At 34.3% G+C, this 12,697-nt stretch overlaps 1 protein-coding gene across 1 annotated transcript; it reads left to right on the top strand.

The window, feature by feature from the left end:
• Positions 1–1,175: 1,175 nt before the first annotated feature.
• LOC110689683 (U6 snRNA phosphodiesterase-like) lies at positions 1,176–11,246 on the top strand. Its single transcript, XM_021866462.1, has 6 exons — positions 1,176–1,534; positions 1,666–1,758; positions 7,218–7,467; positions 7,570–7,666; positions 10,558–10,623; positions 10,738–11,246. Exons 1-6 carry the CDS (start codon positions 1,366–1,368, stop codon positions 10,933–10,935), a joined length of 873 nt encoding a protein of 290 aa, XP_021722154.1. The 5' UTR covers positions 1,176–1,365; the 3' UTR covers positions 10,936–11,246.
• Positions 11,247–12,697: the final 1,451 nt, after the last annotated feature.

Here is a 12,697-nt window from a genome sequence, read left to right on the forward strand (position 1 = left end):
GTAGATATATTTTAATTTGGTTTTATACCTTTTTTTGTATGGTGTATTACAAGTTTGAGTAATTTGCGGTTATTGTCGACAGTTCATCACTATCATTAAATTGTCAAGGGAAACAAAATTGGTAAGTTGCCTAATTTTGTATTCTATTATTTAAGATGGTTTGATTGTGGTTTGCTGTTGTGCATGATATTCAAATTTTTATTCATGAAAATTTTTTTGTTGAACACTATTAACTCTTTTGGTAAAACTATATATTTAATTTAGTAAAAAGATAGAAATATCATCTAAATTATGTTACAAAGTTAATGTCTATAAAAGATTCAACAATTACTTTTAAATTGAATATTTCACACACGGTACAATCTTAGAAAAAAATTTAAATAATTTACGGTTGTTCAATGACCTTTAAGTTTGTTACAAGGGAACAATCTTAACTCTATCTTTCAAATCCAAAAAAATAAAATTGCTTACTCAAATTAAGAATCCGGGGCAACGCTCGGGGCCACAGACTAGTTAAAACAATAAAACACAAAAAACTAAGCAAACACTTTAATTTATTACTTCCCTTTGTAACCCTCCTTGTAACTCCCTTAACCTTTTTCTTTTTCCGAAACCTGTAACTTTCTTAACCTTGTTACATTCCTTTGTAACTTTTCTCATAATGGTGGCTTGGCTTCCTACTGTCATTGAAAAGGTACAAGTTTCATGTATAAATATTAAATATGTTGTATGGTAAATGGAAATAAATGGATATATAGAATAGGCGATCAATATTCACAATACATTTTTCATCTTTCATTCTTTCTTTTCCTCTATTTTATAACAAAAACTGCAATTTGATAAACAAATCTTGTTTATAAAAAAGATTAACCGGGGTAGTTAAGTAGCCCCTTTATTGATGGGCTACCAATCTGGGGCGAGGCAGCCCTAGTTTATCTATGTGATCAACATACTATGTGTATCAAATGGCATGAAGTAGCAACGTAATGTTTAGAGTGATAATCTGCAAATTACAATTTTAACTCAAGCTTATATTTCCTCAATTTCTTTTTAGTTGCATCACTTTTCTAAATGAAAGTTTCAAAGTAGTTGCATCACTTTTCTTTTTACGAGTAATCAATAAAGCCTCTTTATAATACAGTGAAATAAAAACGGAGGATGTAGAGTGAGCAGACAAAAACCTCTCTTTAGGCCTTGTTTAGTTCAACTTATTTTTACTTATTTTAGAAAATATAAGTTTCGATTAGATCAGATAAGAAAAAATAAGTTCAGATCAGACGTGGACAAAACAAGCCTAGAGATATCAAATGTTTTTGAGAAAGAAAGGTCATCTTAGTGAGAAGAACTGAAAAGTGGCAACCAACCATGGATGCTCTGCTAGCATCTTACGGCGACTCAGACTCAGACTCAGACTCGAACTCGTCAACACCAGTCTCAATTCCGCCTCAGAATCCACCGCCGTCGCAATCGCCATCGCCGTCACCGCTTCCTCCGCCTCCACTAGCTCTCCTCACCCCACCAAATTCTCTCCTTGGTAAGCAAAACCCCTCCTTTCTCCCACTCTCCAAACCATTCTATTCTTTCATGTATGCTGCTAATTCAAATTGGGTCAAATATAACGTATGCACACCAAGTGTTTGATGTTTTGTTTGCTATGTTTTAAAGGTATAATTGATAACTTGCAAACGGGTCAACCCGCAAGGGTTCGGAGCTTTCCCCATGTAGAAGGCAACTATGCTGTACATGTTTACATCCCAGGTGCACTCGATAGCTTGCATATGATCTGCATTCGTTAATTTTGTGTTTTATCTGTATTGATTGATTGTTTGTGAAATGGGATGTTAAATGCTTGATACTACATTGAAACTACTGCTTAAGATTACATGTATTTATAATTGAGTTTTTTTAATGTGGGGTTGTGAAATTACTGCATTATTTCCGCAGAAGAATGCAAATTTATCCCATAGAATGGTTACCCTGGTTAGGTAATCGAGACCATATGGGGATAACTTTTTTTTTTTTTTTTTTTTTTTATTTTTTTATCATGATAATTAGTTCTGAGGGGTTGGAACTTGGAAGGGAGTGGATAGGATCATTCTTGATTATATTGGCTAAATATTTACAAGTTATGTGATAGTTATTCCTAATTGTGAAGTGGTTGAAGATAAAATTTATTCTTTGTGAAATATGTGAGTAATGGCCTATTCTGTTCACCTTATTTTCACTTATTTCAGATCTAAGTTCAGTTAAGTTTAGATAAATTCGAGATAAGTGTAGGAAAAATAAGTTCAAGTTCATATAAGTTCACCTCATGAAAAATAAGGGTTACCCAAGTTCAAATTACAACTAAAATAAGTTCAGATAAAGTATGCTTGTTAATTTGATATATATGCTCGAATTATAAAACAGATGATGAGTATCTTGGACTATGTAAGGCTAACTTATTATAGCCACGAAATGCAAAAGGGACTTAAATATGTGAACAAATTTAACGTTGACCAAGAAAGCTATGCCGAACATATGTTTTATAAACTTGGTCACAAACACATGAAAAGAAGGGGCTTTGTCCCTCTCTTTCACAAAAAAAAAAAAAAAAAAAAAAAAGGAAAAAAAAAAAAAGACATGTGAAAAGGAAAACCATAGAAAGTTCTCCTAGCCCTTGCTCACCTTTACCTAGTTACAATTTATTGTTTATCAATTATGGGGATGTTTAAATGATAATGATATTTGGAACTTCATAAAACACCTTAATGAAGAAAAGTGGTTAGGAATCATCACTAACCTTAAGGTTGTACTTCTCTATATCGAAAGAGGATTTAGGATTATTATTCTAGATTTCTTAAAGGAGGAGTTTGGGGTGTTACATATGATATGTATGCTACCTTACCTTTGCTATTTTTGAAAGGTCTTTTTCATCTTAACCTTGTCCTCCTACTATTGCAAAGAGGTGATTTGTGTTAGATTTTTCACATTAAGCAAGAAGTGTGGATGGATTAACAGTTAAAATAGTCTATTGTAATTGAAAGTTAGAAAGTTTTCAATGAGAGACTGTTTGAACTTTGTTGAGAAAGGTTAGGTGAGTTAATTTAATAGTTGTGCCTTTTCTTTTTTCATTTGCTAAAATTAAGTATGTGAATTTGAGATGAATTATCTCTTGACGTTAGTATAACTTTAAGTGGTTACCATTATTACTGCAAGATTCCCATCGCCTTTTCATACTTTTATCGGACATATATGCAACATCTTCAAATGGATAGTTGGATACATGTAGTTGGTTGCTGATATTGTGATATGACCATGAAAAGAAGAGCAACCTAATCATGAAGTATTAACAAATCCAACATTTCTGTGCTCTGAGTAGTCGGAACTCGGAAACTAAGTTCTTGAAATTAATTGAACTCAATCAGAAAATACTCATACATAATGCAAAATTTTTGTTTACCTAAACGAACAAAAGGGTTTGTGGTGTTGTTTTGTTTGCGTAATTATCTTTTTTTGTCTTTGTAGTGTGCTAAACTTTCATTCTCTTCTTCCCTTTCTCTTAGGTCATTAACTCATTATGTTTTCTCAGACTTAGAATCTATTCCTGGACAGTTGACTTCATGTAGGGTATTTGTTAATTTTGGTTCTGTAGCCCTGATGGGTTAAATGCAACCCACCTTATTTTGCAGTAGCTGGCGCTGCCTTGGGGTTGGGCTGTAAACTAGGATTTCTGCATGTCTACGTGTTTGTAATTGTGATTGGTTGCAGATTTGGAGGCATTTGATTAATCCTGGTTTGGTATTGTATTGAAGTTGGTGGGTTCAAAAATCATAGAGCATAAAAAGTAGTCAAAGTGAAAGAATAGAAACCATAAAGAAGGAGATAGTGGAACTTTTGGTTTCAAGATGGTTGGTTGTATAGAACAATTTGAGTGAGAGACTCTATTAGCTCTATAATGTGAACTTTGATCGGCAGTCCGGCACATATATTTAGGTGATTAAATTGACTTTAAATAAGATTTAAGTGGGGTGGTTGGGGCATTAAAAATTTATAGGAAAAAAGCTAATAATTTAATGTAAATAAGGGCTGTAAGAAGAAAAAAGGAAGACAAGAGGAGCCAATGATAAGATGGTGGACTCTAAGGGATGCAAATGCTAAGGTTTTTCCAGAAAAGGTAATTAAGGAGGCGGATTGGGATGGAGATGTGGATCTAGATATGACTTGGTTACGAATGAAGAACTATTTCCTGAGAATGGCCAAAGAGGTCTTAGGGGAATCAAGGGGAAGGGCTTCGATACAGAGAGATACTTCATGGTGGAATGAAGAGGTGAAAGCAGTAATTAAGCAAAAAAGGGAATGTTATCTTGCCTTGGGAAAATGTAGAAGTGATGAAACCTTTGCAGCGTATAAAGAGGCTAAGAGTAAGGCAAAGACAGCTATTCGCCAAGCAAAAGAGAAGGCTTATCAGGAGGTTTATGAAAAGCTCGACTCCAAGGAGGGAGAAAAGATCATCTATAAGATGACAAAGAGAAGACAAGAGATAAGGAAGAATATTGACATGGTGAAGTGTGTTAAAGATGAGAACCAAATGGTCCTAGTACAAGAGGAGGACATCAAGGACAGGTGGAAGGGGTACTTCTATGAATTGTTTAATGGAAGTAATGAAGTTGTGAGAGGAGATACCTCCGTGAGTGATGAAGAAATCAACATGGAGTATGTGCGGAGGATTAAGAGAGTAGAGGTGGAGATTGCACTGAAGAAGATGAAGCCTATGAAGGCGGTTGGCCCTGATGGTGTACTGATAGAGGTGTGGAGGTGTTTGGGTAAGATTGGTATTGATTGGTTAATGGACCTTTTCACTAGATACGGACGGCTACAAGGATCCCGCAAGATTGGAGGAAGAGCACCTTGGTCCTGGACTATAAAAATAAAGGAGACGCTCAAGATTGTTCTAACTATCGAGGGATCAAGCTTATGAGCCACACTATGAAGTTGTGGGAAAGGGTGATTGAACATAGGTTGAGAGCATGCACAAGCATTTCGGATAGCCAATTTGGTTTTATGCCTGGGAGATCTACTATGGAAGCAATCCATTCGATAAGACAAATGATGGAGTTTTATAGGGTAAAGAAGAAGGATCTTCATATGGTCTTTATTGATTTAGAGAAGGTATATGACAAGGTGCCAAGAGAGGTACTTTAGTGGGCAATGTTGAAGAAAGGTATCCCACGAAGGTACGTGGACCTGGTTAAGGATATGTATCGAAATGTGTCAACAAATGTGAGGACATGTGAAGGTTGACAAAAGATTTCCCTATTACAATCGGATTGCATCAAGGATCTGGATTAAGCCCTTTTCTTTTTGCAACGGTTCTAGATGAAGTAACTAGACCAATTCAAGATGAGGTTCCATGGTGTATGTTGTTCGCAGATAATATCATTTTGGTGGATGAAACTAAGGATGGGGTTAATACTAAGTTGGAGCAATGGAGGCAAAGGTTGGAATTTAGAGGGTTTAAGCTAAGTCGGAGTAAGTCTGAATATTTGGTATGTCGTTTTGGTACTCAGAGGGGGACAAACAATGAAGTGGTGAGTTTGGATGGAAAGGATTTGACCATGAGTGAATGCTTTAAGTATCTTAGGTCGATCATCCAGAAGAATGGTGACATTGATCAAGACGTGGCTCACAAGATTAAGTCGGGGTGGCTTAAATGGAGAGTGGCCACGGGAGTGTTATGTGACCGAAGCATTCCCTTATAGTTGAAGGGAAAATTCTACACGACTGCCATAAGACTAGTGTTGCTCTATGGTACACAATGTTGGGCTTCTAAGAAGGAGCATATTAAAAAGATGGAGGTTACGGAAATGCGCATGTTAAGGTGGATGTGTGGGAACACTCTAAGAGATAGAATCAGAAATGAGGTTATTCGCAAGAAAGTAGGTGGCAGACGTTGGTTTGGGCATGTAAGACGGAGACGGAGACCCGAAGGTGCACCGGTGCGAAGAGTGGAAGAGTGGGACCATGGAGGGGTTAAACGAGGGAGAGGGAGACCGAAAATGACTTGGTTGGGAGGAGTTAGGAAGGATATGAAGTTTATGGATTTGCATGAGGATGAAGCATTGGATCGTAAGGGATGGAGGAGGAAGATTTATGTCGATGACTACACGGAATAATCAAATTTGGTTCATGTTAGCCGACCCCACTTATGGGATTAAGGCTTTGATTGATTGATTGAAGGGTTGTGAGAGGGAAAGAAATAATAAAAAGTAGTATTGGGTTTGAGTAGGGATCATGAGAGGATTAAAATGTAGTTGTTTGCCAAAAATAAAAGTGTAATACTTATTTTTAAGAACGTGTCTGATAAGTGTAACCAGTACAGCTCAAGTAAACCCTAAATCTTGTCCTCAAAGGGGCTAAGGCCCTGTTCTTTTGAGCTACTCTACTCGCTGAGTTTTGCTCTGTTAAAATAATAATAAATATTTAAAGATAATAATAATTAATATTTTTAATAATAATAATAATAAATAATAATAATAATAATAATAATAATTAACATTTAACATTTAATAATAATAATAATAATTAATATTTAATAATAATAACTAATATTTAAAGATAATAATAATAATTAATATTTAATAATAACAATAACAATAATAATAAAAATTAATAATTAATATTTAATAATAATAATAATAATAATAAAAATTAAGATTTAGTATTTAATAATAATAATAATAAAAATTAATATTTAATATTTAATAATAATAACTAATATTTAAAGATAATAATAATAATAATTAATATTTAATAATAATAATAATAATAATAATAATAATAATAATAAATATAAAATCTGTTCTGCTCTGTTTTGCTCAGAAGCTCAAAAGAACAGGGCCTAAGTAAACCACATTATGTACGATTTTTAGTTTTTCACCTTCTGACAGGCTCGGGCAGGTTGAACTAATGTTTGTATTGCTCCCTGCGTTTCCACCATAGACATAAGTGGATGGTTCTTGATTGGGTGTATAATATGGAAAGTATGCTTTTTTGTTGCCTGCTTAGCCAGTGGTAGATTTCGTAAATTAGTAATTAGGTATAAAATGAGTCTTTGCTGTCTGAGGGTTCACATGCAAGTCATCTCATTGGTGTTTTTTTTTTTTTGTTGATTCTATATCTACTTTTCATTTTTGATAGTAACTACTGACACTCAATATAGAATAATTTCCTTGTAGTTTTTATACCACAACCAGCAAGGAAAGAGGCATCCCAGTTCGTTAAAAAAGTTTCATCAAATGTTCCTGGTCTACATGTCATTGATGCTGACATCCCACTTAAAAATATTTCAAATGATGATCAGAAGCTTGAAGACATTGCTTTAGGGAGAGAATTTCATATTAGTTTAGGAAGAACTGTCCCTATCAGGGTGCATCAAATAGATTCAGTGGTCACCATGCTTCGACAAAAGTTGCAAATTCAAAAACGGTTAGCCATTTATTTCTTGTTTAGTGTTGTTTCATGCACAATAAGCATACATTATTGTAATTGTCCTCTTGAGTATGTGCATCTGATTTTTTTTTGGGTCAGGTATTGGATTGATTTCAATAAATGGGAGGTTTTTGTCAATGACGATCATACACGGGCCTTTCTTTCATTAGAAGTCACTACAAGAGGTTTGCCGGAGGTAACTTTTAACTGTTTTATATATTTTTTTTAAAAAGGATGCTTATATCCAGTCACCCCTTCCACCCTAAGATCAAAATAAGAGAAAGATAGCCAAAAAAATAAAACAGCAGTTAAAAGTTACCTCTGGCACAACTTTTGTATTCTTTTCAATAATTTAATACTATTATTCTTGGACAGACTGAAAGGAGACAAGGAGTGCTCTTTTAGTTTACTCTTCCTAGTCTGTGGATTGTCTACTTTCCTTCCTATCTTCCTTCTCTTGTGGACTATATCTTCGTAGAACATTCGTTTTAGACAGAATCTTCTTGATTGGTAATTTAGGGAACTCATTATTTTATTTTCTATCCTTCAGAGTGTCTCCTTGAATGAGGCCCAGGACAGGAAGATGCTAGGAACTGACATAGCTAACAGCTCTAGCAATGGCTGAAAATTAATAAGAAGATGATGATATATATTGATGAGATGAGAATTACAATAAATCGAATGATAATTCCACTTTCGAGAGGTGGATTCTCTCCTAAGTATGAGCTTTCGAGAGGCTCACTCTCTCCCAATGACATACCTCTCAATATTCAACATGTGTTCTTTCCTCCTAATGAGACCTATTTATAGAAAATCACTCCTAACAAACATCTAGCTTATTCCCCAAGTTACTACTAATAGACTATGACTAGCAAGCCCTTCCCCCAAGCATTGATTCCTTGCAGAAGACTTGGTCTATGATACTTTGGTTGCTTCCACTGCCATTCTATCTTTTACCACGCTTAGAGGCTCTTAAATTGCAGCATTTCTCATTTTCTTCTTTTGGTTGGATGGCCTAGGTAACACATGAAGGTATTTATGTGACTATCTAGTTTTGTTCAATACATGTGACAAGTTGTAGGTTCAGAGATCTTACTAGGCTTTGTCTTGTCAGTTGAGTATTTAGTAGTGAGGAAATTCTTTTGTTTTTGCATTTTAATATTAGGAGTTACCTTTGGCTGACTTCTTAGTGTTTTCTATTGCACTTAATCATTTGCTGCTTCATTGAATGAGTTTTGGTCTAGTTTGGGGAAGCTCAATGCTTGTGAGACTATACGGGTCTGGAGGCTTTGCAAGGCGTTTTCTCGTGTGTACCTTTAATTTGGATGGTGAAATCAATTGGTTTGCATGGTGATGTGATGACTTATCTATTGGTGGTGTCTAGTTTGGGGAAGCTCAATGCTGGTGAGCTTGTACAGGTCTGGAGAAGGTGTATTCTCGCATGTACCTTTTTTAACTTATCTATGGAAGAGACTTATGCATTTGTTGGGATAAGGTGGGCAGGTCCACCTATTGTTTAGATAATTTGCAGGGTCATTAATGTGAGTTTTGGGAGGTGTGTAGGGCTAGAATTTTGAGGTAGTATGCTTTCTCGCTGTTTTATGGGTGGTTTGGTCGGAAAGGAATGGAAAGGTGTTCTAAAATTGTTTGTCCAGTCTAGCTGCTTTGAGGGATCGGTATTTATTTTTTTAGCTTCATTTTGGTTCTTGTTCATGGAGTTGTCCCTAATCTAACATGTTATTAAAAGGCTGTTTTGTTCTTTTTGCATGATTTTAATGGGCTTCTGGCTCCCCTCTTCCATTTTCATCTATCGTTCAAAATTTTCTTACCTAAAACAAATATTGGTTCAAAGACAAATTTAGTGGATATTGGAAAAGCCAGAATCCTTTAGCTGATGATATGAATGAGGATTTTTTCATCTAGTTCAAGTGATGGATTCTAGGATTGGACAAGTGCCTATTATGAACTATGCAGAGTATGTAGCTTTTAGCTTTTATAATTAATTTCCATTAAAGCCTGGTCTGGGATGCTATATGCCTATCTTCTTCTCTAGACAAAGAAATAGGATGCCAGGAAATTTATGAGCTGTGGTTAGAAGTTTGGTGGAGATACGTATGAATGTATGATGCTTTGGATGTGTGGCCATAAAAGAAAGGATCGGCTGAGGGTCAAGATATTAGAAAAAGGGTGAAATCTATTAAAAGCAAAATGAGGGAGAATTGCCCAAGGTGGTTTGGCTATGTAAGATGGATATCAAGTGAGGCTTTGGTAAGGAAGCTTGAAGAGTGGCAAAGTGATGGGGTCGTGAGGGGTACGGAAGACCTAAGAAAACTTGGAGGAGGGTGATTGGAAGTGATATGAGCCTTTTGGGGATTGAGAAAGTATTGTTGTTGGATAGAGTGGAGTGAAGGGAGAAAATCTATGCGGAGGACACGTCATGACTATAGATATATACGGAGTTCAATTTTCTCTTACCTAAACTAATTGTGTTTTGCAAACTATACTTACTTTCCTTTGTTAAGCTTTTCTCAGGCATGTTTTTCTTCTCATTATATCTCCCCTTAGCCTCTTTTATAAAACTTTCTCAAATTTTATTTTTACATCCTTTTGTGAGTTTTCACTTTACATTGCCCTCGTTTTTCACCCACTATAATTTTTCTAGTTATTTCATCTAGTTGCTGTTGTGTTTGGAAGTTTAGAGGGCATATGTCATCCTTTTAAGTTCTAACAGTTTCTACGCACTCCATTCCTTTGGAAGATGCCCTAAGTTTGTTAAGGATAATAACTAGATGTTGATCTATATGTCTATATACTTGTGATTGAAAGTCAAGTTCTTCTGTGCATTGTTTGAGCCGTAGAAAACAAATATGGTGGCTTCTACTCCTTTCATTCTTAGTTTGCAAACAATGAATTAATTATCTTAAATAACTTATGATATGTACTACATTTCAAAGGACACAACATTGTTGGTTGTTGAAACTTAAATATATTGATGTAATTCAATCGCGGAATTGATCTGTATTTTCCATTAGCTAGTTGCCTTTTCACATGATAGAGGCAGTGTTGACCTTGTCTTCATTGTTACAGATAACAAAGCAGATTCAAGCTGTTAACGAAGCCTACAGGCTACACAATCTTCCTGAATTTTACAAGGTTTAACTTAGTCAATGTTCATTTTAAGTTTACAAGGCCTGATATGTGCAGTCTGAGGCTATTTCTTAATTCATTTTCTTTTGATGAGCTACTGAGGCTGGATACGTATTGCAGGATCCTCGACCTCATATATCATTAACATGGGCTTCTGGTGATACAAGTGACTTACTGCGAAGAGTAGTAGAAGAGGCAAAGAAACATCCTGATGGCAGGAATTCATTACAGAAACGGGTTTTCACTGCTAAATTCAGTGGTATAGAGTGCAAAATAGGCAGTAAAACCTATAAAATCTGTAAATTGCCAGATGAATGAGAATTTTCGGTCAATTGGATGCTCATGGGGCTCACCATAGAGAGCACATGTTCATAATTTAAAGTTTAAATTGAAACACATGATGTAGGGCCTGTTTAGAAGTGCAGTTTGTTCAAGCCCTTTGTTATTATTGCATATTACTGTATTAGGTACTCAGTTACAAGGAATGAAGGAAATGTGTCCGTCTTGTAAGTTGGATTATTCTTAAACTCTTTTTATTACTCAATTTTAGTAAAATACGTAGTAATGTAGTTTAGGAGAATTTGACACAAACTATTACTGTACTAATTTAAGAAATCAGATTTTTACTACCTTTGTTTCTTTTATTTGCAACAAAAAGGTATTTTACGTGAGACATTAAAAATACTCGTACTCCACATGCAATTATTGTTTGATTTGTTTCTTGGCAAAGGGAGAACTTGGTATCAAATTGAGAGATTTGATTGCCATGTTTAAGATTAGAATATTTGATAAATTAATTATCTGTAAAAATGAATAGGAAATGCCAACTATTGGATGTTCAGTTTGTCGTTGAATTATTGGATACAATATTATCACTCCGCAGCTATTAATATTTGATTTTATTTTAAAAGAAAGAGATGTTTTAGATCCTAATAATGTATGAAATGATTGATAAGAGATACTTTTTGAAACCAATAATAAAGAGATTTTAAAATGCACGACAAGTTTAATGAGGGAAAATTAAGTTCATTATGCAGGAAATATGACAGATGATTAAGAATTTCTAAATACATGATGAGGTTGATGGCGCAGGATTCTTGCCGATAGATATGGACTGTTATTGAGATGGGATGCAACCTCTAATTTGCGTTCATAAAGTATTTAATAAAGTGGGTAGTTTTATCAAGATATGGACTGTCTTAGAATGTCCTATTAAAAGTGGGTAGTTTTATCAAATCACGCCTATTTAATAAAGTATTATGTGTAATTAGCACGTAATGTGTATAATAATACATCATCAAAACTTATTTATTGAAAATGTTCAATGTATGCAAAACATTTTGTAAGAAGTTGGCGAAAGATCAAGAACTGTGAAAGGAGAATCAAGCATCGTGTGTGCAGTGTGGTTAGCTTGTTACCAGTATAAAGTATCATTTATGCCTCTAATTAATCAACAATTCAATTTTTACCCAAATATAAAACATCAAACACTTACAAATATTTTATTCATACTATTAATATTTGGATAATGATATGTAGACTTTGTAACTGGGTTACAAATAAGCATTTTTTTATACTTCCTCCGTTTTTTTTAAATGCCTCAATTTGACTTTTGCACTGTTTACATGTCATGTTTGACTTATTTTTTTAGCTATTATAAAATAAATAAATGTTATTATGTAATATATCATTAGATTCGTCACAATGCCTGTTTTTAATATAATGTTGTTACAATTTTTACTAATAAACAGTTAAAGATATTAATGGTCAAAGTAATGTCTTGGAAAATGTGCCGGTCAAACCGATGCATTAAAAAAAAAACATGAGTATTAAATTAGAAATACACAACAAATCACGCATAAATTTCCATAATAAATGTAATAACACGATTTATCTCATTAAGTTAATCCTTATCAGACTTATCTCTATTACTTATAACACGACTCATTAGCACCAAAAATATTCATTCGTTCATGATACCAGCCCAATGAAGTTGGGATCAGCCTCATTTAACATTTTTTTTTTTTTATATATTTTCTACAAAATTTGAAAAGATAAAAGCTAACAAATGTTTTGAAGT

Source organism: Chenopodium quinoa, unplaced genomic scaffold (assembly GCF_001683475.1).
Source record: "Chenopodium quinoa cultivar QQ74 unplaced genomic scaffold, ASM168347v1, whole genome shotgun sequence".
In the NCBI taxonomy this organism is placed as follows: Eukaryota; Viridiplantae; Streptophyta; class Magnoliopsida; order Caryophyllales; family Amaranthaceae; genus Chenopodium; species Chenopodium quinoa.